General features: G+C 33.9%; 2 protein-coding genes across 6 annotated transcripts in view; one reads left to right on the top strand and one right to left on the bottom strand.

The window, feature by feature from the left end:
* LOC120771379 (flocculation protein FLO11) overlaps positions 1–27,592 on the bottom strand; it is a 153,763-nt gene that overhangs the window by 27,232 nt on the left and 98,939 nt on the right. The gene's annotated exons all lie outside the window — the stretch shown is intronic.
* LOC120771380 (pancreatic lipase-related protein 2) lies at positions 1,168–26,474 on the top strand. The gene is made up of 8 exons (XM_040099347.1): positions 1,168–1,253; positions 3,040–3,328; positions 17,306–17,405; positions 19,484–19,638; positions 20,139–20,393; positions 23,334–23,552; positions 23,618–23,771; positions 25,231–26,474. Exons 2-8 carry the CDS (start codon positions 3,280–3,282, stop codon positions 25,562–25,564), a joined length of 1,266 nt encoding a protein of 421 aa, XP_039955281.1. The 5' UTR covers positions 1,168–1,253; positions 3,040–3,279; the 3' UTR covers positions 25,565–26,474.

The following is a 27,592-nucleotide window of genomic DNA, read 5'->3' as shown; positions in this document are numbered from 1 at the left end:
ACATAGGCATGGGCATAAACATAGACACAGACATAGACATAGACATAGACATAGACATAGACATAGACATAGACATAGACATAGACATAGACATAGACATAGACATAGACATAGACATAGACATAGACATAGACATAGACATAGACATAGACATAGACATAGACATAGACATAGACGTAGACATAGACATAGACATAGACATAGACATAGACATAGACATTGACATAGGCATAGCCATATACATAGACATAGACATTTGTATAATATAGACTGCGAAAGAAATCAAGTGTGTTTAAATTTTTCCAATGAGCTTAATAGTTTAACAAATGTAAAACATAAAAATATAAGTTATTACCAGCGCTCAAACCATAAACTGTGCAAACAAGCAATTATTCTTGTAAAGTAACACTTATTCAGTATTTTTACACAAATGCCAAGTAAAAGAAGAGGTAAAAATCACAGCGCCACTTTTGGGCCACACAACGCTTTTGCGTTTATTGAGTTCACCGCGTGTGGTTGCGCTTTGTTTACAACTGAGCACTAATCACAACAACAACAATGAAAATAACAACCGGCTGTTACTGTTGCTACTGCTGAACAACAAAACGTCACTTTGACGTCACTGAGTTACTCATTTCAGCGAGAAGAGCATACAATTTGGTGAGCGCAAGTTCGGCGCTTAAGTCTTTTGTTTGCCTGGCGCTTAGCTTCAGCGTTTGCTTTTTTCCTCTATTTCCCACTTTTATTTGTATTTATTATTATTTTGCTTATTATTATTTCTGTTTTTGTTACAATCACTATAATTTTTTTGTTGTACGTGCTGCTGCTATAGTTGATTTACGCGAATTTTAATAAGCAACTAAGCAAAATATAAACAGCTGATTCGTCATGAAGCGCTTTCAGCATTGCGCTCGCGCTGTTTGCTATTTTGTTCTGTATTTTTGTGTAGTTTTCTCAGTATGTGATATTACGATTTTACTTTTTGCACTTGTGTGCAAAGTTTAAAACATAACTTCGAGCAGAACATCTTCACTTAGCGTGAGTTTAGTGTGGATTTCTACGCGCATGGAACTGGTTGCAAAACAAGCGCGCGACGCAGCGTAAAAAAGCGAAAAGGACAAACGTTCAGAACAAAACAGTGAATTAAATGTTATTATAAGAAACTTGTGGCAATTAAATTTGTTTAAATGTTGTGGTTTGAGGAATTGTGTTGAAAATTATACTTTGACAAAATTCCGTGGTGACGCAGCCAGGTGTGTGTTGGAAAGAAATTAGTATTGTGGTTTTTGAAAATTAATTTTAGTGAAAATGCTGTTCATTTCTATTAGTTTTTTAAGCAAACGTGTAGGAAATTGAATAATTTAAATTAAAAAAATAAAGAAAATACAAAGGAAATCAAACATTGTGTTCGTTTTCGAAAATCCATAGAAAAACTAAAATAAGAAATATATATATTAAAATAAAATATAATATTTTATTAAAGGTTTCAATTTAAAAGGCAAAATTTTAATATAAAAGGAACCAAAAAATTAATAATTTTTTTTTAACTTGAATAAAATATGTTTGTTTAGTGTAAAAAAAATATTCTAAATATTATTAGGTGGAATATTTATGTTTTTAGTTTTATTGTAAACAATTTTTTGCGCAAAATAATTATGTTTATTATTGTTAGCTGGGATTTTTTACTATTATTGGTACCTTCCAAATTATTTTTACAATTTTTAAATATATAGTATATACTATATGTATATATATGTATATCTTTTTATATAATGCGAAAATACAGAAAAATGTATTCAAAAAGCTTTGCTCCGTTTCGTTAATTAAATTTGAAAACATTAAAATAAAGTTTAAAAATTTAAGAAAATAAAAATTAATTACTTAAAAAAATATTTTTTTTTTAATTTAATTTTTTTTTTTATTTATATATTTTTATCTTAATTATCATAATTTTTTGTATTTTTTTTTAAATTAAGACTTAAAATAAATTAATTAAAAACTAAGTTATGTTTTATTTAAAATTTTTAATTATTTAATTTAACTAATTTTTTAAGTTAACTAAAATCTTTTTAAATTTTATCCTTTTTATTTTAATATTTTTAAATTAAATTATATTTTATCTTTTATTTTTTTTAATTGTTATTTTTTTGTTTTAATTTAATTGCATTAAAATTTTATTTAATTTAACATAAAGCCTAAAATTTAAGAAATTGAATATTAATTAACTTAAAAAAATATTTATTTTTTATTTTAATTTACATTTTTACATAAAATTTTTTTTAATTGAGACTTAAAACTTTAAGAAATTGAAAATTAATAAATTAAAAACTATGTACATTTATATTTCTATTTTTTTAAATTATTATTTTTTAATTTTAATTTAGTTTAACTAAAATTTTTTAAATTAATTAATTTTTTTCTGTTTTAATTTCCTTAAATTATTATTATTTTGCTAGTTTTAAGTTAAAAAAATTAAAACAAAAAAATTAATAATAAAAAAATGGACTTAATTAAAAAAATTATTATTTTTTATTCCAATATTTATTATTATTATTATTTTCTTAATTAAATTAAATTAAATTTTAATTTTTTTATTTTAAGTTTTTAAACTAAATTAAATTATAATAAATAAAAAAAAATGATTTAAAAGAATTAAAATAAAAAGAAGTAAATAAGTTTTTTTTAATTAACTAAGTTTTAATTTTCTAATGTTTTAGTTAAAATTAACACTAAAATAAACTAAACTTTTAGTTTAGGTTCTAATCAATGTTTTAGTTTTTTTAGATATTCTTTTCTAATGAACTAAAAAAGTATCAAATTAATTTAATATTTTTTGTTGTATTTTTGAGTTTCTCCAACAATGCTTATATTGTATTAAAAGAGATTAATTTGCTGTAATGAAAATTAGCTTAACACTTTTTTTAATTGTAATATTTTTGGAGAAAATCATATAAACAACAATTCTTTGAAACTCAGACTATTAATAACTAAAAATTATATATTTTTGAACTCAAAATTTATTTCTCATTTTATGAGCAGGTTAGCTTTGCGAAAGGCTTATAAGAAAAATATATATATGTGTGTATATGTTAATGCTAATAGCATATTTAATTCACAATTGAACCAACAATAATCCAGTATAAATTATTGCTTCACTACAATAGAAGCAAGAGCTAGAACAGAGTTTATCTTTTTGCTTAAAAAGCGAAACACAAGTACGAGACAAAAACTAAATAAATAAATTGTCTGCACTAAATTCAACCTTCAACAGCAGCAAGAATGCTTCCTGCTACCTCAACATTATGTGGAATATTCTCAATACTGATTGGTGAGTACTAAACTGCTTTCGAAGCAGAAACCTTTATGTTTGGTTTTCAAGCAATATTTCGCGATTTCTTGTATAACCAAACATAAAGTTGAGATTAAAGGCTATTAATTTGAATTTTAATACCATTTATTAGCACAAAAGAAACTGAAAATATTTGTCTAAAGGGGCATTAAAGACTCGTTATCTTCGGCTACATTGAAGCTAAAATACCCTTTACAAATACATACAAAAGATTCCATATCAGAACTTGATGTTGATCAGTTGGTTTACATCAGAAATAAACAATTTTTTAAGAGATTTCGGAGACTTTACAGTTGCGCTGACAACTATTCAGCGCCGAATTTCGTTAAGATATCTCGTCAAATAAAAAAATTTTCCATACGACGATTTGATTTCGATCATTCCGTTTATATAAAATCTATATGCTATAGTGATTCGATGTGCAAACTTCGTTGGGAGAAAAGGTCAAAATTTCAAATTTTTAAATTGACATCTCAAAAAGTGTTTTAAACGTTGTGGCAAACTCAAAATACCCTGTTCAGGGTAAAAAAAGTGTAAAATTGTGTAAGACCGGTTTTAAAAGAGGTTAAGAAATGAAGTTTATTTTGGATTCTAATGTTGGTAAGCTAGACATGTTGCTTTTCACCCTTCTATTGAATACATTTTTTTGATCAATTTGAATTTAATTTCTTTATATCGAGAATCAAACCAGTATTTTATACATTCATGTATTATGCTCTGAATATTGTCTCACCATATTTCATTGGTGGGATTAGAATTGTATACATTTGTTAAAAGGTGAATGAAATAATATGCCACAAATGTTGATTCTGAAATAATTGTAAACGGACAATAAAGAACAATGCTACAATCTGCTACTTTCTCGAAATGTTTGTGTTATCTGCTTTCTTGCTAACCGACTTCCCGAAACGGTGCTTTTATCATCTGAGCAATTATAGTCTAGTTCAAAACAGCGAGTTTGTCGTAAATAGAAAACATCAGGGCCCCATTATTAAAATATTTTCCCTATAAAGATTAGAAATCAAATTTAAAATAAATTTTAGAGAATTTTTTGATATTAATAATAATTAATTAAGGCCTTCTTTGAGAAATTTCTCATGTTATTCTTTAATTTAATTGATACGGTAGCATCCATCTCAAACCTTTAATCATTAGATTGAGATTCACCTATGCCATAAAATGCATATGTAGAAGTTTGGAATATATAAGGCTATAGTGTTTTGCGTGTGCGGCCAACTATAAGAAACACTTCAGATTTTATAAAAGATATAAGTTCCCCTACGACATGTTAAGGTAGACAAATTTAGAGGCTTATGACGACTAGTTTATGGAGGAAGACTTAACTGAGAATCTCATCGAAAATACCTTAAGGAAACACGTAAAAATTGTTATTGAACGGACTCTATCTTGTCAGTGTGGCTTCGGTAACAACGATTCCACAATATGAGAATAAACGATTCGAAAACTCAAATAAATAACCATAATAGCGCACAACATCGTTCTTAAAGAAATAAAAATAATAATTACGTTGTCATAATCAAATGAGAATGCAGTGAGTCCATATCTGGTATTTTATAGACCATCTTTATTGCATTGTTAAAAAAAAAAAACTACAAAGTCCCCTTTACATTGCTTAAGAGTTACATCCACAAATGTTTAAAATCTTTTTATTCTATGAACGGCACTATAATACCGTTACTAAATGTATTTTTACAACAAAACTTCTTTAAAAATGGTTAACTTTATCTATATAAGAGTTCATTCAGATTTAAAACTTTATGACTAGTATAACGTCTACCAGTTTTCGTGAATACACTCAATAACTATATTTCTTACAGCCATAAATTCGTATTGTTTGCATGAGTAATTGACGAAATTTCGCTAAACAAGCGCGCAATTATGTTCTTTACATTAGATTTACTTCAAGTTTCTTTGTTTAACCACTTCTTAAGGTGTGAAATTTATGACTACTTTGTGAATTTTTTGTGGCCACATTTAGTCAAATTTCAATACACTTGGTTTTATTCTTACTATTTCCTTTAAAAGATAGTCGTAGTATCCATCGGCAAATTTACAAGCAAATAAGTAAAACATACCAAATCGATAGATTGGAAAATGTTCGAAAAATGTGGCTGCTCTTAGCCTTGCCCATACCGAAAGTACTTTAGTTTGTATCGTGTTGTCAATAGGGATGATATGATTTCTAAATGTCGTTTGTTCCATCTTTAATATGTTATGATCTTCAGTTTATTGCATTGTTTAGTAATATTTACAATTTTAACTTCTACAAGCTCTTCAATTTTGTTAGAAAAATAATAATAAATAAATAAGAAAATCATCTTCTCCGATGAGGCTCATTTTCAAATGAGTGGTGCGGTTAATAAACAAAACTGTCGATTGTGGCGACACGAATTAATGGCACAGCACGTGCAACAACCAAATTATTGCAATAAAGTTTGGAGATTCAATTATTTCAAGAAAATTTGAAATTAAATGAAACTACTTATATTCGTTATGCTGTTTATGGACAGTCTTTCAAGGTTTGGTGCCAAATGGGTTCCAAGAATTTGTTGTCGGATATGTGATAGAGTTGGGCATTCGCAGTGAAATTGGAAAACAGTTTCCTTATTTTCTTCTAGCTTGCAGCTGCGGCAAATATTGTTATAAAACCCAGTGACCAATAGCTGTAAGTCTGTAAACGCTATTTCTGCACCTATTTAATAAGTCCTTAGTTCCATTCCTGCCATATTTGGGCTATAACTTATTTGCTATCTTGCAGCTTCTCTGAGCGTTATTTACTTGGGATTGGCCAGAAACGATTCTTTTACATATAGCTCAAGCAGCTCAACACTTGCCGTTTAAGAACAAGTATCTTCTGGATAGTCGAAGAACATCCGTTTAAAGGCGAACTAGAGTGAGATGTCTCACCATTCCTCCCTAGTGTTGTGTGCTAAGTTGGGATTCGTCACGTAAAAAACGCCCCCAATGAAAAAGTTTTAGATCACAAAGTTTATGAACTCTCATGGATCTCATGACTTTGCTAATTGGACACTTGGGCGGGTCGATTTAAAAAACGCCCATTGCTCTATGAAAATCATATTCTAGGGATCAAAATAAGAAACTTTGCTGAAGGAACCATACCTCTAAAACGAATTTTGATGTCCCCCAATTTGGGTCGAACTTTTGGGTAGGGGCAAATTTTGAAAAATCCCACTTTGACGCATTTAGAGTGCTCCAATCGAGTCCAAATGTATGACCGACCCACACTAACTTTGGACGGTCGATCCACCGATGCCAGTGGCTCACCCCCTGGAGCTCCCCTGGGGGGTTCCCCATAAAATCATTTCAAAAAATCACCATTTTTGGCCTTTACATGAAAAAATCAGCTAAATGGCTATGTTTTTTCTTTATTTTTATTTATTTATTTATAATAATATCTATTTTTTCTCTTAAGAAATTTATTTAGTCAAAACATATGTATGTAAATGAAAAAATTAATTTAAGTGACTTATAGAAAAGAAACTAAAAAAATTATTGTTTGAAGTCTTTTTTACTTTCAAGTCTGGGCAATATCGCACGGCTCTCTAATGTCGTCGCCATAACAGCCTCTACATTTTCCGGTATAACCCGTTTGGAAACGCTAGCTAGCAATTGAACATGTCGTTCCGTTCCTTGTATGTGTGATGGAATTTTTGGAACATTAAACGGTGGATCATCTTGATTTAAATATTCTTTCAATGTATCGTACGGAATGCTTCGCGTGAGTGGTGGTTCAAATACGATATTTATATCATTCAAATTGATCATTTCCGTATAACTTGTGCAATTAAAGTTTATATCTGTTTTTTTATAAACTCTAAGTTCCATTGGCTCGTCAACATCGGCACTGATAACAAGATATTTTCCGAATGCGCATAACATGAATTATCTTTAATTACTTGAATGGCAATTTTGCGTAAACAAGGTTCTAGAAATCGTGACCAACCAATGAACTTGAAAAATGATGCACTGCCGTACACGACAGAGCTGTAATACTTGATATTGAAGTACATTGGCACATAACATTTAATTATAAATTCAACCAGAATTCTTAAATTTGCATCTGGATTTTCCGTTGTCACATATAATCGCAATAACCTAGCGGCCTTGGTGAGCCACCGAGAATGTACAATTTTCCCTGGTTTGATGTTAGCCAGATCCACGCCGCTAGAAATTGCATGGGCCATGTCGTATAAGTACTTCGAATCGGTGGAAAATTCTTTTTTTCCTGGAGCAGGGGGCATATTTTGCAACTCAATTTTCTGAAAGCCGTCCACCACCTAAAAATATATAATAATAAAATAATTAAAAATGGTTGACAATTATAATAAATGAGTGATAGCAATAACTTACCGGAAGAGTTTCACAAGTTTCGTTTTGACTCAGTTTTCCGGTTGCCGATCTTGGGCCAGTGCTGGTTGATTTATCCATAGCTTCAAACAAATGCCGAAACGGAAGTTCGTTGAAGTGTAGAAGGCAAACAAACCAATGCAATGGTCTTTTTAACAGCAATTCGAATCGTCGTATAATTCCACCGTGTGGGCCAGTGTTTGTTGGCTCACCGTCAGTGCATATTCCAGTTAATGTATCCAGTGATATATTTTTATCGTTGAAAAAACCATTTAATTTGGTTGTTTGTATTCAGCGGTGTCATGTTCCAGTCTTACGTAACCAATCAATTCAGAATTGGGTTCTCTCAAAATAACAAGATGAGGTTCTTTCACCATCCTAGTATGATACTTCTCATCAATTTTATCTATCGTTGAAGTATCATCTTTTCTGCCATCGAATGAAAACGCCAACAAATTGGTATCATCTAACCGTTTGCGAAGCACTTCTTGTCTGCTTCTCTCTTTTTCTTTTTTTTTTAAATTCTTTCTTCTTTTTAAACTTTCGATTTATCCATGATGAGAGGTTTCCCCTGCTTATCTTTAATTTTAAAATCTTGCAAAAGAGCGGTTCCCAATGCTGATGCTACTCTGTCAGGCACACCAAATCTGTTACACACCAAGGCAAAGTTAAAACAATCGTATCTCTCTGTGTATTGTGAACTTTGGCTTCTATCCATATCTTCTTGAACCGGTGGCGGTGCGTATGTTGAATCATCGGAATCTTGGTATGTTGGCATTGATGACATAGACGTTGCTCCTTGCTCTTCAGTTTTCATAATAAATGCATTCATTGTTAGTCTTCTCTGATTATATTGATCGTGCATGAACTCTTTGAAGCGTTCGGGAACCCAGCCGCATGCACATGGAGCTGCCTTCAAATCGCATTTACATGTTCCAATGTAAAAAATTGTTTCCAGAGATTTTACATACTCTGTAAATTGTTGGGTGTTGTTTCTTCTCTTGATTTGCTCTTGATACTTGTCAAGCAATTTATTCAATTTATTATATACATTTTTTTTTCAGCATTATTTCCATACCAAGTTTTTCCCAAATTCCAATTTACATGAATACTTTTTGTTCTGAATTTTATGGGAAAACTTTTTTTTGTTCTGTTTTAGCACGTTCGCTTAAGTAAAAATAATATGTTCCTCTCAAGATATCCAGATGGGTTGGTAAATTAAGATCGGTCAAATCAGTAGACACACCAAAAACAGTAACATCATGCTTGGGTATATGACTTATTGGGTTTTCGATAGTTGTTGATGTAGTTGCTTCATCTTGCGATGTAGAGAATGGTGGATTCCGTGTAAACTTTTTGATTTGGAATGGTCACTTCACTTATTATTTTTTATACTCTCGCAACAATGTTTCTAACGAGAGTATTATAGTTTTGTTCCGGCCTACTGCCACGCCCACAAAATGGCGGAAACCGAAAACCTATAAAGTGTCATAACTAAGCCATAAATAAAGATATTAAAGTGAAATTTGGCACAAAGGATCGCATTAGGAAGGGGCATATTTGGACGCAATTGTTTTGGAAAAGTGGGCGTGGCCCCGCCCTCTACTAAGCTTTTTGTACATATCTCGAAAACTACTATAGCTATGTCAACCAAACTCTATAGAGTCGTTTCCTTCAGGCATTTCCATATACAGTTCAAAAATGGAAGAAATCGGATAATAACCACGCCCAAGCTGCACCCAGGCTTTTTTTAAAAATTGAAAATGGACGTGGCGCCGCCCACTTATGGACCAAGAACCATATCTCAGGAGCTACTTGACCGATTTCAATGAAATTCGGTATATAATATTTTCTTAACACCCTGATGACATGTACGAAATATGGGTGAAATCGGTTCACAACCACGCCTTCTTCCAATATAACGCTATTTTGAATTCCATCTGATGCCTTCTCTGTATAATATATACATAAGTATGTACATTAGTAACCAATGATGATAGCGGAATAAAATTTTACACAAATACGGTATTTGAAAAATATGTAAATGACGGATAATGAAATCTCGATTATCACTTTATCATGCGAGAGTATAAAATGTTCGGTGACACTCGAACTTAGCCCTTCCTTACTTGTTTTGAAATACCATAGTGGTTATTGCTTTAGTTCTCCTTCCTTTCAGAGGTAATAAGAATGAAATGGTAATTTCAATTCTATTTCAAAATTTGCCCCTACCCAAAAGTTCGACCCAAATTGGGGGACATCAGAATTCGTTTCAGAGGTATGGCTCCTTCGGCAAAGTTTCTTATTTTGATCCCTAGAATATGATTTTCATAGAGCAATGGGCGATTTTTTTTGCCTCCCCACAAATCGACCCGGCCTATTGGACACATATTTGGATTGCGTTCCTCACGTCGGTTAGGTGTGTAGGAAGATAATCTTCATGACTGATATAAAGCTTTCATAATACTTAAGTTTTATAAGTAAACTGTCTCTGAAGCAGATTCAGATGCAATTTACTTGCGTTTAATCTAATAAGATAGCATGAAGCTGGTAATATAGAAATTAACGGAGCTTAACTGAATGAATTTTGTGGCAAAAAACGTATGGAAATATTCTTAGACACATATGTATGTATATGTTAGAGATTTTGGTATTCGACTAATCAACTAACCAGTATAACCGGATAGAACAATATTCGAGAATATAACAATATTCGATTTGCAGTATCGTAAGACGTCGCCTATTCGATTAACCGTTTCGTTGTTCTAATGGTGAGCGTTCAATTTCTAGTATTTCTACATATCGTCACCTTAAATGCAAAATAACGTAACACCACTTTCCATAAGTTTACAGACGAAGGAAAAACTATATAAAGAAACCAATCGTATTGAAAAAGTTATAAAATGGTTACATATATATTGATTATAACTGACAGCGGAAGCTGAAAATTTTATGCTACAATATGTAATATGTTGTGGTGAATAGTAAACAATAAAAACTCTGTTTCGATTTTTTTGATGATACATTGTTTTGAATTTTAGGTGCCGATATATATATTTAGAAACATTTGCAGAAAAATTATAGGCTGCGTGGATTTCAAACTATTTTCAAACATTTATTCAAACACTCGCAGAAGAGCAACTATTCGAACAGACGCAGTAGTCGTAGTCCCTAGTAATCGCTGTAGAAAGCAATGTTAGGACTATTCGTTTAGTATTATATTAACCGATTATTCATACTAACGGTTACAAACCGGATATTCAAATAATCGGTTCTCAGGTTATTCGAATAATTTGAAGAGCCTAGTTTATGTATATGTATATGTAAGTGAGTACAATCAAAACATCAGCAGCTATGTGCTAATCATTTGTGTAAATCTCCCTCAGCGATAACTGCTTGAGCAAATTTGCAAAAATGTTAGATAGCACAAAGAGCAAATCAGAAGAACTATTTTTAAATGACCGTATCTGTAGTTGGATTCATTGAAGCTGAGTACAAGGAAATGGCATTGATATGTAGTTCATTAACATTAGAGTTTTCGAATAAAGTTGAGTTAATAAGTAGGAAGGTGTGGATAAATATTTCTATAAAAATACAAAAACTTTTAAAAATTACAAAAAATGAAGTAGCAAAATATATCTATTTTGGCCGCGAATAGCCGTGAGGGTGCCAAGTCCAATGTACGGTTAATTTGGTTAATTTTTTGTAAACATTTTTTTCAACATTAACACGTCACCCCCTTGTATTGTTAATATTATTAAATTGCTTAACAATCAATCGCGCAACATTCGCTAAAAAAAATTATAATAAAAACGCTAAATACCTCCGGATTGTCTGCAAACACCGCGTGCAAATGTCATGCGAACTTGTTCACAATTCAAGTTCATGGCGGCACTTAAATTAAGCTCGCGAAGTCATCAGCTTTGTTCGGTTATTTATTAGTTTGTATTGGCTTTAGTGCCGGTTCTTTTTTCTGCACAGCGGCCTTCATGCTCTGGCTTGTAAAATCAACAAATTCGTGTCGATGCGAAGCGAATGGCCAAAGCAGAAATGCGAAAAAACACTTTGTAAACAAATTAAAAATGTGTAAATTGAGCACTTGAACACTAGCAGAGCGTCAAAAAGCAGTTATAGTTAGATAGAAGTGTCAAAGGAGAAATAAGAAAAAAGCATTTAAATTTTTTTTAGACGCAAATTTAGAGCATACAATTAATAATATATTTATTTTTTTCGCATTTCTGCTTTGCCCATTAAATTTTTTTTCCTCTTTCTCACTACTACTCTCTGCTATAATAACAAATTGGAAAAAAATTTATAAAGTTATAAAATGAATTGATGAATCAGTTTCTTCTAATATAAAGTAAATATTAATATTTATTTGTTCGCTTCTTACGAACAGCGTTCGATTTGGCTAATCTAGATTAAGAAAATGAATTTCAACAAAAATAACTATAACTTCCAAAAGTTAGGAATTTTTATGAAATATTTACCCCAAAAAGATAAAATGCAATTTCTTTAAATTTATTTTTTAACAATTTATTTTTTAATTTTTAATTTTATTAACATTTTTTTATTTTTAATTTTTATCTTTTTTTGTTGTGTGTTTTAAATATGTTATCTAAAAAGATAAAGCAAATTTCAATTGTCCAAGTCTGAATCTGAGTTTTCTTGCTGAACATGTACATTGTAGTCCATAAGGAGATTTGGCCTTCAATGTCAAAAGCAACTGTTTTACTCGAGATATTGGCCGAACTTTTGCATATACAGTGATACCTCGATTCTTGCACATCTCGATACTTGCAATACCTCAATTCTGGCAACAAAGAAATGTTTTACATTATGTACTCAGTACTTGCGACATCCAAAAAATTTGACCTCGATACTTGCGACAAGACCTTGTTTATTTTGGTAATGGTTCCTCAGTTCGAATACATTTCTGAAGAGGCCCGGTTTTTCGATGATGAATTGTGTTAACTCTTAGGCATGTGCGTTTAGGGAGATTTGCATCAGTTTCAACTAACGTTTTGTGTAATGCGGTTTCATAATGGCAAGGAAAATATTTACGTTCCTAACAATAAAAGAGACAGTTAACATTTTAAAGAAACTAAGTGCAAGATATTCTGTCAATTGTTTAGCCAAAAGTTTTTAAATGCATAGATCAACAATAGCTCGTATTAAGGAAAATGAAGCCACCTTAAAGAAGTTCGTGTCGCATGCTAAAGCTGGTCCTGCAAAGGGGAAAACGTTTAAGCCATCAGAACTTCCAAAAATGGAAAAATGCACCTATGAATTTGCAAAACAATGAGCAAAGAACTTGCCTATCACGACTCATATGCTCAAAGTGAAGGCCAAATTTTTCCATTCAAAAATACAGGAAAAGCCAGGTGACGTTCGTGCTAGTAATGGGTGGATCACAAATTTCAAAAAAGATATGGAATACGAACACTGAAAATATGTGGCGAAAAACTTTCGAATAATACTCATTCAGTTAACTCATTTTTGCAAAATTTAAACAAAACATTACTTATTTAGATTTGAACAGGGAGCAGATATACAATGCCAATGAGTCTGGCCTCTTTTGGAAGCTTTTTTCTGATAGAGCTCTTGTGCGCTCAAAAGAAACCTCGACTCCGGGACATAAAATCAAAAAAGAAAGAATAACTTTTTTGTTTGTACGTATCATCATAGAGCCTAAAACGTTTCATTCTGGAACTCGTGAAGACGAAATGGAAGAATCGGATGACACCCTATCGACAACAACTTCTATTGTGCAAATATGACTTAATCAACTGCAAGAAGACAGAGTAAAAACCTAAAAAGAATACTTTTTTAATTATAATATTGTGTGAAACTTTATCAAAGGCTTTAGATAAATCTTTGTAAACCCAATCTACTTAAAATTCAGCGGAGAAGGCAGACATGCAATACACTAAAAACCGCTAAATTTGACACAGTGAGCGACCCATGCTGATTGACGTTAATGATTGATTTAACTGAAAAAAAACTCATTTTTAACAGAGCACTCGAAATGGAAATTGCAGAGAGTTTAGAAATAGGCCTCTAATTAAAGACCACATCTTTTCTACCACCTTTAAGGATAGGGGTAATGAATGTCAATTTCCAGTCTGAAATAAAAGTCAGAAGAGAAGCATAAGAGGATATACCAAGGCAGAACAATTTTTTATAATTACAGGCGGTAGCCCATCCAGATCCAATTTGAAAGACGGTTTGATATCATAAATAGCCTTGGCAATATCATCCTGCGAAATACACAGTATGCCAAAATTTATGGAAGGAAAATTATTAGCAGAAAATGTAAAAGTAGTTCCAAGCTCATCGTGTACATAATTTGATTTGAAAAATTCAGAAAACAAGTTGGAAATTTCACTACGAGTGCATGCCGACTTATCATTTCTGCGTAAAGCAGAAGGAATAGCCGAACACGCCCTTTTTGATTTTTCAAAGTTCCACAAAGACTTAAGATAAAAAATTCTTTAATGGATTTCTTAAAAATTGAAAAACTATTAGCAGTATCTGGGCCAGAAAGTAAATAATCCCATTTACACTCACGCAGCAAATCCTTGAGTTTTGCAAAATTACAAAATTAAAAATTAAAACCTAAACCTTTAACAGATTTGACAGGTGTAAAGAAATGAGTATCAAGTCCAACGTCAAAGGAGAATGATGAATGGTAGCTAGAGTAATGGAAGAGAACACATAAAGGGACCTAAAGTTTAAATTATTCCTGAGAAAGACTAAGTAAAGAAATCGATCCAGACCAGTGGTCCAGAGCGTAAGCTTACGTGTGAAGTTAGTTTGCACAATTGTGCTAAGAAATGCCGACCACTGATCCAGACTATTGGAATATGAGTTAATTTGAATCAGATTGAGACTAAGTAGGCTATCAATGAAATATATCTCGTGATAAGACGAAACATTGGTGGGAATAATGGCAGGGCAGATTTTTTTTTCGTGGCGTCTGTTTTCCCATGATATACTGCAAAAAGTGTTTGTTTGCAGGCCGACATGATTGCTGAAAATATCCCACACTCTAGCAGGGGCACCTAAAGACAGCTAAACTTGGACAATTTACACACTGGACACTGTATTCGGCCTTCTAACGGTATATAGTCCCTTAAATGTTTTGCCGTCCAAGACTCGCGACACAAAGTGTTACTCTACAGATGCTGAAAAGTGTTTACAAAAAAGGCGCTACAAACATTAATGGGTTTAAACAAAAATTATGAATACAATGAATATATGTTGTATGATCATAAAACAATTATTTTCTTTTAATAAATACCTTGTATTTTACGAAAATGTGAATGTGTCTGAATCGAGATATCATATCTAAAAAATGTTTATTTGAACGAATTTAACGGTTTTGATATTATTAATTTGATAAATAAATGTTTGGCCGAGATATCATCCCCAAATTTGGCATGGGTAATTGTCCAAGGAAACAGTACAATGTCCGAAGATATAGTTCAGATCTAGTCAATGTAGCTTATAGCTGCTAACAAACAGGCCGATCAAAGTTTTTGTAAGAAATATTTTGTACTTGTGAAAGGCATTATACCTTCGATTACTACCCGATTTAATAAATATGCGATATGTTGTGAATGTGGTTACTTTTCAGTTTTTTTCATACCCATATACATAGGTATGTATATATGCTTTCTATAACTTTACTGCAAAAAGGCATTTTTAAATCTAAAACAAATGTTCCCTATTAAAAGTTTAGTTAAATGCTTTCTATAAAGACATTAGAAAGGGGTTCTTTAAAAAAAATATAAAAATAGTGAAATTATTTCAAATTACCGCTGACTATCCAAACATGCTCAGAAAAAGTAACTTTTCACATTACTTTTACCGTCAGTAAGATAAATAAGGGGAAGCCTGTTTCAGAGGCTTCAAAAAGTAATCTTTCTGAGGATTTTTTAAAAGAGAAAGAAATAATTGACTAAAGCGAAATCTCTAGGGTTTATAGTTATATACTTAAACATCATTTACAAATTTTTTGGATACGAAGTCTTTGGTATTCTGCTTTTGGAAAGCAATTGCCCGATGCATCTCGCATGTGCATTTGTTGGACGGCGGGCAGGATGCAGGTCTCAATTTCTATTGGAGACAAAAACTTCAAATAGATTAATATTTTTTAATAATTTATCTCCTAGTTAAACTAAGAAAATTCCAAAAAAAAGCGTAAATAAGTGGTTTTTGAACAAAAAAAAAAATACTTTATGTTGTTTAAAAATACGTTCAAACTTGACTTTTCTTATTTTTTTTAGTTTAAATAGAAAATAATTTAATGTCAAAAATAATAAACTTTGCCTCCATTCCATACGACGTTTAGTTTTTTTTCTATCTTGCCCGTCAATTCAGTAAAATCGTAAAAATTAATAATCGAGAAATCGCGCGTCAAATATATCGCTTTCTACCCAAGCGCTAATATATCTGCTAGACGCTTGGTCACTATTTCCCTTCTAGCTTCGAAAATATTTCGAATTCCCATCTATAACTCTGGATACATTTTCTTAGATAATTTTTAAAGAGATTTAAGTAAAAAAAATCGATTTTTTGTAGCTTCTAAAGCAGGCTCTCCCCTTAAGTTATTGCAATTCCGCGAAAATACTCATAATCAAATTAGAGTTTCAGAATTAATCGAAAAGCCAAAAAAGAAATCGGAATACATCAAATATTTCGTACTAATTAAATTTTTGTGGGTTTCACGATGCATAGTAATAGTTTTTATGGCTTCATTGAGTCTCAAATTTACTACATACCATAGACATGTCATATATGAGAACATAACACATGTAACCCAAGACTAAATACAGACTAAGGTGGTGAATTTTAATCTGATTTAAATGAAAAGAGACAATGTAATTAAAAGTGAATGGAAAAGGAAAAGTACCAGTCGCCTTCATGATGGTAATTATTTGAAATGTGTACATGGTAATCACAGATCAAAATTATATATTGAAGCAACTTCCACATATATAAAAATTATTGGAAATGGGTTCGCTTACTACTAATTTGAAGAAAGTCAGAGGCTAACAGTACGAGTATAACGTCATTATTAAAATATTCGTCGAATTTTTACCAAAAGCTCTATTTCTGTTTAGTTCGGGGTTGAATACCACCAAATTTTTATTTTTTCAAATAAGAACCCATGTATGTACATACATATAACATAGTTTTCTTTGTTAGCAACTACCTACCTTCCCACATCTATTATCTATTAAAGTATGTCAATGATGCTTCAACTGTCTGCTAGCCTACATTCACTTTGATACCCAGGCGCCACCAACCGCCACCGCGGCTAGACAGTGCAGCGCTGTGGGAAATCAGGGAAAATAATTTTAGTATGCAGCCCAACATATGCACAAGTATATATTTTGGTTTAGTCTTTATATTTTCCCGCCCTTCCACCTTGTTTGAGAGCCTTGGCAGGCTTATTTTTATTCACATTACTTTTATATTCATTTTCTTATTTTCTATATTCGCACTAAACAATTTGTTTACTCATGTAACGCTTCTTAATTTGGCTTTATGTTTCCACAGCTGGTTCGCCAATATTCTATAGCGCTGCGCCGCGTGGTGTCTGCTCCAATTGCTGTGCGATACGTGAACGGAAGGATATTAAATTTTTACTCTACACAAAGTAAGTATGACATATCTAATACATATGTATATGTATATATATTCTCATGTCATATATAAAGTTAACACGATTACATATCGTCACCTAAAATGCAAAATAACGCATCATCAAAAACAAATTGAAAATCATAAGAAATAATAACCAATATATAACTATTTTATAACAAATACTCTAATTTTCTTTCAATATGAGTGTATGATAACTTAGATATAACCAATATTTAACCATTTTATAACCAAATTTTTTTGTTTCAAAGTTAGTGGTTTTTACTATATCGTTTTGTTAAGCATTGAAACCGAGCTTTTCAAAGGAGAAAAAAAACGGTTAACTTAACGGTTACTTAATGTCGTGTGAAATAAAAAGATTTGCATACAAGAACTTGATTTTGGTCGATCAATTTGTATGGCAAATATGTAGCTTTTTGGAAAATTTCAGATCGATATTTCAAAAACGGAGTTTGCGTATTTACAGACAGATGAAAATGGCTGAATTAGCCCAGCTCGTCACGTTTTTTATTTGAATGCGTACGTTAAAGGGTCTCCGACGCTTTTTTCTAGGTGTTACAAACTTCGTGGCAAACTTTATATACCCTGATCAGGTTATAAAAAACAATAAATTTACACATGCAAAATTACAAAAGAAAATTTTTTTTATTATCTGAACCCATTAGAAATACCTGAGGTGTGGGTAAGTTAAAGTCTTTTCATGATCTGATATAAATTCACTACCGAAAATATCACGAATATAGGTTATAAGCGAGATAATGTGCGGAAATTTAGGAGTAGAGTGCTACATTCGTTAATATCATATGCTATTGAACCCAGATACTCTGTCTACAAACGGTTTCCTACAGAATGATTAGGCCTCAAGTGAGTTTAGCAGGCGTTGACCAACTACTAGCACATCGTTTTTGACCCGAGCTAAATCATTAGAGGTCCGATGAGCTTCTTACTCTCGGCGAGATTCATGTGTGGGATTGTAGAGGTTATAGCTGGTCCTAACAATACTTCCTTCTTGACTGTCTCCCCTTTCCGCGATCAAGCTTAAACTTGCAATAAGTGATTTGTCATTGCAATGAGGTCATTGCCCGAGAATTCAAATCAAACGGCAGAAGGTTTTCTTGCATCGCACTGTCTGAGTGCGATCTCCTTTGTGGAGGATAACCATTGCTTCTAAAGGGTGATTCATTTCGAAGTTCCCTGCTTTTATAAAGAAAAAACACAGAAACTTCAACTTTTATGGGGAATGTTTAGTATCATTCGATAAAACATTCTTCGTTCAGCATTTCGACTGATAACTGGCGAATGACACGTGTGATGTTTTACCCCAAAGCATGAATCGAAGCGGGATTGTCCGCATAGACTTTAGACTTTATATAAATATCCGCACAGGAAAAAGTCTAAAGGTGTGATATCACATCTGCTCGCCGAAGTGTTCTCTCAAAAAATCCATTGATTGATGTGGTGTATAGGAATTGGCACTGTCTTGTTGAAACTAAATGTCGCCGTGATCACGAGCTTCAATTTCAGACATCAAATAGCCGGTTATCATGGTCGCCGTTGACAGTCGCCGTTGACGGTTACGTTTTCACCGGCATCATTTGGACCGATGATTCTACTGTCCCACAAACTACACCAAACCTTTGTTTTTTCAAAATAAAATGGCAGTTCTTGAATCTCTTCAGATTGCTTTTTGTCCCTAATACGACAATTTTGTTTGTTTACATATCCATTGAGCCAGAAATATGCTTCATCGCTGAACAAAAGTTGGCCTGAAAACGTCAGATCTTCTTGGAACTTTTCAAGAGCCCATAGAGCGAAACGAATCTCGAGCGGAAAACACCAGTATTATGTGAAGGGTTCTTCAAACAAATACCAAGCAATCCGTTCTACAGATAATGAAAAGGAATATATGTATGTTATTTGATTTTTTGAAAAGTAAACTGTACAGCTCACCCGATATTTGACTGAATTTCGCATGGAGGTCTACTATATCCATACATTGAACATATAGAATTTTTCGCACTATTTCACTACAAACATTTTTTTCATATTTCCTTCTAAATTGTCCACTTCCAGCAAAAATCCGCAAAATCCACAAAATCTCTACCTGTCCGATGAGCGACGCTTGTCCGAAAGTAATTTCGATTTACAACAGCCATTGGCATTCTACATACATGGCTTCTCGGAGTCGGCCACCGGCGACAATCAGAGCAGTCAACAGTTAAAAGACGGTAAGTGAGTGGGTGGAAGGACGCAAGTGACGGAGAGAAATGGTATGTAACGATAAGCGCTTGCCTCCACCACGTCGATATCGCTTAGCATACAGGAAGAGAAAAATTTGCGATGACATTTCAGCAAACGCTGCCGATTACATCCGTCCTCGTTGTCAAATTAAAATCGCATTGAAATTGAATTGCAATCAATGAATGAAAATCAAAATTCGGTAAAGTGAAATCTGAAATGAAAACATAAATTGCTTTCCGACCGGGCTGTGTGCTTTCCGCGGCCAGCGCAAGTGACAGATGAGGGCCGTTGATGGCGGATTCAGGCACAGCCATGTCCAGTTACTCGTCTCGTGTCCGCATATTTTGTTTAGCGTTTTACACATTTTCGCGCTGCCAGCCACTCTCATCATCGCTGCTTCGTCGTCTTTTTAATTCCTTCCACCTCATTTCCTTGCCCCAGTCTGTTGCATAGCTTGTAATTCGATTTTTTCTCGTTTGCTTTGCAGCCTTTTTGAAAGCGGGCAATTACAATGTCATCCTCGTCGATTGGAGTCCCATGACAGTGATGCCTTGGTACACGAACGCTGTTGAAAATCTGCCGGTGGCGGCGCGCTTCATCGCGCGTTTTTTGCGTTTTCTCGTCACTAACGGCTATCAAACGCGGCTCATTCATTTGATTGGTTTCAGTTTGGGCGCCGAGGTGGCGGGCTTTGTCGGCAAGCAGCTGCTGGAGTGGGGCGTCGTATTGCCAAGGATAACCGGTGAGTTGGTCTGTGTGTGTGTGTGTGAGAAGTGGAAATATAACGCAGTGAATTCAGTTACATTTAATGAACTAGAAAAATAATATTATTTCACGTTAATTAGTGTAATGAGGGTAGAATACGCAATTGGATATTATTTACCGATTTTTTGAGAGATTAAAATTTTTTGAATTGCCTGCATGTGATAAATCCTATGTTGGGATGTTTTGCATGAAAAGTGATAGCTGCCTAAGATTTAAGAAAAATTTAAACAAGAGGAATAAATTAATGAAAATAGTAAAATATTGCCAAAAACTATTTAGGTTTTAAAAACAAAATTTCCCTAACGCGGGACATGCAAGAAGAAAGTGTTGAGTTGTTTCCACTTCATCTTCACTTTTGCAGATGGCGTCTGGTAAGATTCTCAACCTTGCAGTATGGACGCCAATAGGGTAATGGCCTGTTAAAAGCCCCACAACTAGGAAGACTTTTTTTCTTACTGAGAGAGATCACTAGATCTCTTGCGCCAAGAAGCTTTTGCGACAGCGCATGTACTAATGGTGGCCCCGCGCTGGCAAAGCTTCCACGAAGCCCAGTTATCAAATAGTAGAACACAAGAGGATACGGGAGCACCGACCGGCTCCCATTCTAAAAATAGCTGTTCTAGGGTGTCTTTCCTTGCTAGCTCACCAGGTTTGCAATTTCCTATGATTATGGCCTTATATCCTTACCAATCTTATTACAATGCTATCTGAGTGAATGGTCACTTCTCTAAAGGAGGCTACAGATCAGGTAGATCTACTTCTACCTGAATGGCTGCAACCTCGGCTTGGGGGACAATACAATAGTCAGAAAGTCAGAAGATGGAGTTTATAGAGAGCTCCTCACAGTAAACCCCTAAACCAACCTTCCCTAAAGTTTTGGTCTATCCGCAAAGAAGCTCACTGCCTCTCTCCTCTAGCGGCTTCCTTCCACCCACAACTCTCTCGTCGGTATGTAAACAGAGAAGGAGCAGCCGGAGTTCGCCAAACCGAACTCCCTGATTCAAGTGATCAAGTATGAAGTCAAAGTTCGTGAGGATACTTGTTCTTTTAAGAATCCAGATTCTCTGAGTCTGATAGCAACTTTCGCAGCCATACACCTTCCAACGACGTCCATGCGAATTATGTGCAAGATGGTGTTAGGTGCCATAATTTGAGTTGATCTTAGTGCACTACACATGCTGATGAGCGCCGTCCGCTGAACGCTCTCGAGTTTCTTTGAAAGTACAGTCTTTTCAACCACCACATAAAAACTTTATAGAACATAATGGGGTTGACTATGATGTCGTAGAGCCAGAGGAACGCTTTCGATAAGAGACCCGATCTTCAAGTTTTTTAGGCAGGTCATTAAAGATCAAGATTCATAGAACCCCACCTTATGGGGTTCCCCTACTCACATTTCACCGAACGCTTGCATTGCCGAATTCCGTTTCAATCACTCTGTCCCACAGAATACTTAGAATGAGGTGTTTGAGGTTTGATCCAACCCCAAGACCGACCGTCCAGAGCTGTAACGACTGCTTCCGTCAGAACGTTATTCAAAGCTCCCTCAATATCAAGGAAGATCCCAACAGCGAATACTTTAGCCCAAATGAGTTCCTCAAGCGTCTCGTTTTGTATCAGTCTCTATAGAGTTTTTAGTATGAAGGAGGAAAGCCTGATGGGCCTAAATTCCTTAGCCGTAACATGGGAGCCCCTACCAGCCTTGGGATAAATGTAACTCTGAATTATCGCCCAAGGGTAGATGTAGTTAATATTCTTTATAATTGAATAAAAATCCTCGTATATTATACTTGTATTTGAACTATACTTTGAATGCAAAAATGGCATAGATCGCAAAAAATATTTTGGCTGATTGTGTAGTTATACTAATACCTTTTATGCTGAAGCTAATCACTAATTACCGATACTTCTCCCACTTATGGTAACAAAATCTACTATGTGATATGTAAGCCCTTTAGGGCAGTCAATATGCTATGTCATGATGTTAAGTTGAAAGCTAATTTTACTTTGGTATTGTGTTTCCACCAAAAGCGCTTTTGGCGAGTGTTTTTACTAGGGTTTGATTGTGGATATTGCCTTCCTGAATTCAAACTGATTTTGGATAGGCCGGCAGTGTGGTATAGTTCGCTCCAAGATTTTTCCAGCGGAGTTTAACAGTGGCCGGAAATATGAGGTTCAGTTAAAGGCTAATCAATCGCCATCGTAGGTTTTCAAAAATCTGCGCTGTTGCCAGTGTTGTTAAATGCCTTTAGGGATTGAGCATTCGTTTGACACTTGTTTAGAGGGAAACATGCTGACTAGTAAAATTAATATCACACAAATAAGGTTATTCCAGCCTTTAGCTATTTCTCTCAGATTTACAGTATAAAATCACATTTTCTTGAAAAAAACAAAAACTTGAAATTATTTTCGAACAGTTATACTACACTTAGTTGCCGTAAAATTTGCAAATAGCAACAATTTACAAATACTAGAATATTTGTTTTTGGTTTTGAGTGTGCTTAGTTGACTAAATCAATTTACACAAAGCTTAAGGTGATAAATGCATTCATATTTTCAGCAAATAAATGGCAGAGACACATTGTTAGCTAATGGCTGGTTAAGCTAAAAATAAATATTGATGTTGTTGTAATTCCAAAAAGGTGTGATTTTTTGTATTTTTATGTTAGAGCTCACTCTTTGCAAGGACACACAGTAAAATGTTTATCTTTTGTGTAAACAAAAGAATGCAATTTTATTAAAAATTCATAAAAAAATTCGAAAAATTAATTTTTTAATAAATTAAAAAATATTGAAAAGCAAATAACCAAACCTGTTCTATTGTTAAACTGAAAAAATTGTAAACGTTATATTTAAGAACCGATGAGATTAAAAAAAAATTACATTTTATGTGCTAACAAATAACAAAAAATTCTAGGTCTTGATCCACCATTACCACTCTTCGAACCAAATAGCGGTAATCGCCATTTAACCCACACAGATGCGCGTTTTGTCGATGTTATACACACTGATGGCGGTATACTCGGCAATCCGGACGCTATGGGTCATGCCGACTTTTATCCCAACGGCGGTAGAGCATTGCAGCCTGGTTGTGCTCGCCAAGAGATAGCGAATAACCGCTGGTTGAACATAATTAGTGAGTGAGCAGAGCTTTCATATAATTTTGAAATTTATTTCATTTAATATAATTTGCTTTTGTAGTTGGTTGCAGTCACCAGCGCGCTTGGGAGTATTTTGTTGAGTCCATAAATAAGCCATACGCCTTCCCGGTGGGCAAATGTGAGCCCACAAATGAATTTGGTAGGTGCAAAGAAGGCAATAGCGGGGCTTATATGGGCATGGCAGCTGATCGGAGGTTGGTGTGAATATTTTGTGGAATATAGTATACTTGTATGTTTGGAAATTAATCAATAAATTGCAGTCACTAATCATTAAACATCGGTCAATATTTATTAATCATAATTTGTTACTACCACTTATTAGTTATGAATTACTGATTAATATGATCGAATTTTTAGTGATTAATCTTTACTCAATAAACAGTAATCATTAAGGCTTTCCAATTAATCGTTTGACAATAATCTCTAGTCATTTATAATTAGTCTTTATGAATAATTTCTAATAATTAAATGTTATCTAGAAATGATTTGACAAAAACGATTAATAATTTACTCTTAGTTCATCATTAATCATTAAACTTAAATAAATAATCAGTAATCATTGATCATTAGTCATTTATTAATAATATTTAATTGTTAGTTGAAAATTGATAATCATTTGATTATTAATCATTAATATGTAATCGTGAACCATTAATCAGTACTTAGTAAAGTGTAATTATTAACCAGTAATCTTTGATAATGAATTATTAATCATGAGTTTCAAATCATTATTCACGATTATATTCATCATGAGTCATTTTAATCTTTTATTAATAATCTTTAGTTGTTAATTGAAAGTTGCTAATTTATTGATCGGTAATCATTAATCAGTGATCGCTAGTCACGAAAAATTAAAAAGTAATCATTAACAAGTTATCATTCTCATTAATCATTAACATTTAATCAATAATAATTATTCGCTAACTAGCTAAACAGTTACCACTAACCAGTAATCATGGATCATGAACTATTAATCATGACTTAGAAATCATTATTCAATTAATAATCATTAATAGTTAATCGTTAATCATTATTCACGATTACATTAATCATGAATTTCATTATTCACGATTGTATTCATCATAAATCATATTAATCATTTATTGTTAATCTTTAATTGTTAATTGATAATTTTTGATCGTTAATCATTAATCAGTAATCGCTAATCAACAAACATTAAAAAGTAATCATTCTCATTAATCATTAATATCTAATTAAGAATATTTAATCGCTACTGAATAAACGGTAACTATTAACCAAAAGTCATAGCTCCTCGATTTTTAGTCATGATTTCGAAATCATTTATCAATTAATAATCATTAATTGTTAGTCATTAATCCTTATTCACAACCATTTTATTACTTCAACTATATTTTCTTTGCACCTTCTTCAACTGTGTCTTTCACTTTTGCTGTAGGCAGCCATCGGCTCATCTAAGGCGCTGTCAGTTGGCTGCCAAATCACAGCTTTTTCACTTACTAAGAATTCTCATAGCAGATTTATTATTTTCATATTTTCCGCACTCACCTTTACGTCTATCACATCTCACCAGCGCACTGAAGCCTTCATCTCATTTACACATTTATTTACCAAAACGAAGAAAACTAATGCATTTGGGTCTCTATAACCACTTTGCTATGCCTTTCCCGTTAGACTGCGTGGTAAATTCTTCTTGGACACAAATGATGCGCCACCCTTTGGACGTAATGCCGAAGCGTTAGCCCCTACATCCCACAGCACCACAACAACAGCAACAAGAGTCGAGTTCTCGGCGTTGCCGTTGTTGCCAGCTGTCGAGAAAATTAATGGCACTCGAGGCTATGACGGCAATACCTTGAGGGAAACAAGGCATACAAAAGCGGCGACGACAAGAATATCAACAGTGGTGAATGCGCCAACAACAAGAGTTACAAAAGCAACAGCTGGAGCAACGAAAACGTCGAGAAGCGAAATAGCAACAACACAAACGAAAGCAACAAGAGTTTAAAGAAAATACAACAACTACAAATTCTACAACCCAAAATAGAGGCAGCATAAGCAGCTGCATTGGCGCCCCTACCGCTAGCCTGGAGTGGTGTGGAGGGTCGACTTAGCGTTTGTAGGCGCGGCGCAGCAACGATGGCCAAAGTGATTTCGAAGAGATTTGCTTTTAATGCGCGCACAAAGCAGCGGCGAAAGACAACAGCTGAGTCTTCGATGCGCTAACCAGCTGAGCTGTGGGCGTAAAGTTGTTTCGCCTCACAGATTGGTGTGTATGTATGTTGTGCGTTAGACAAAGGGATCCGTAGGACGTAGGACAAATAAGAAGTTTGTAGTGAAGTTGTTCTTGTAGCTGTAATTGTTATAATGTAGCAGATGTAGTTGTAAGATAAGATCGCGCACTGGGGTTTTGGCGTTGATGCAGAAAATATAAATTGCTGCGATTTTCAGCGGCGCACAAAATATTTAAGTTAACGCTTTTCAATGTTGTTGCCAAAATGAAGGAAAACTACTTTGTCTAGTTTGTAGAATATGATGAATGAAGCTGACAGGTGCGGAAGACGAAAAGCAAAAAAAAAGTTGTGGCAGCAGGAAGAAGCTTTGAAAAATAAATATTTAAGATTTTACCTACAACTGGCAGTAAGCTTAATTGTTAGTGAATATATAGTACGTATGTAGTTGTATTCAGATATCTTGCTTTTAAATTTATAATTAACGGTATTTTAGTTTTAAGTGCAATTCCACCAAAAACGCATTCCAAATATTTTATACAAAATTATTGGTAGCAATGGGGGTTTAGAACCCAAATGGTCACACAAAATGTATATAGTAGTTAGAAAAACGTAAACTTTGAACTCATAAAGCTTAAGTATGATATATGTATGTATGTATTAGTGTTAAGGACGCATTTAATGAAAACTTTTATTGCCATAAATAAATATTTAGAGAAATTAAAAAAAATAGCTTTTATTTTCAATAAGTTAAGAAATTACCACAAAAATGGCACATTAGGACCGCAGCGTCTCCTAGAAGCTTGTCTAAGACGCAGCAAGCATACAAGAAAGGCGCATCTGTAGAGACTGTACTCCACACACTGGTATTTAATATCGAAAAGACTTTTGAATATAAGGAATACGATCCTGGAGCATTCCTAGACATTTCTGGAGCATTCAACAACGTCTCTGCAAAATCTATTCTAAGTAGTATCCAGTCAATAGGTGTTAATCCTGCTATACAACGCTGGATCAGAAGAATTTTGACCTCTAGTCTGTAGAGGTGATGTGCTATCTCCGCTTCTCTGGATATAAGTCGTGAATAAGCTGCTCAGGAACTTGGAAGGCAAGGCCCCCAAGGTAGTGGCATATGCCGACGACATTGCCGTCTTAATAAAGGGGTGTCTAAAGACCATTAGCAGTATTATGATAACCACTCCCACCACAGTCCAGAATCAGACATCGCAAGCGAGTCTCGAGTTGAACCCGGAGGAAACGGATTTGCTTGTGTTCACAAGAAGACACAAAATTCCTCTATGGTGGTGTCCTTCAATAAATGGGACACAACTCTCTCTCAAGGACCGCACCAACTACCTTGGGGTAGTCTTGGACAGTAAACTACTGTGGAAAAAAGAGTGAAGAAAGCTAGTAATGCTTTGTATGGGTGTAGATGCTCGGTAAAACCTGGAGCTCTCTCCATCTCTTATGCACTGATGCTAAACAGCTTCTGTAAGACCAATTTTGCTGTACAGTGCAGTAGTATTGAGGACAGGCGTGCAGAAATCCGCCTACTGGAAGCAGCTCTTTAACCTGCCACCTATAGGCTTCTTCGCTGAAAACTGCGCAGCGGCGGGACGACTACTGGCTGCAGGAGAATTCACATTTAGAACCTTCGGGGATAACTCGGTAGGAAGTGGCGGTTTGGCAAACTTCGACTACATGATCCCACTTCTCAACTGTGAAAGAAAGTTCAAAATAAACGCATGAAAAAGATGGTTAGGCGTAAAGGTACTTTAGATATGTGCAACATTTATACGAATCGC

This window comes from Bactrocera tryoni, chromosome 3 (genome assembly GCF_016617805.1).
Source record: "Bactrocera tryoni isolate S06 chromosome 3, CSIRO_BtryS06_freeze2, whole genome shotgun sequence".
Lineage (NCBI taxonomy): Eukaryota > Metazoa > Arthropoda > Insecta > Diptera > Tephritidae > Bactrocera > Bactrocera tryoni.
Note: the sequence above shows the minus strand (reverse complement) of the source record. Positions and strands in the feature narration are given on the sequence as shown.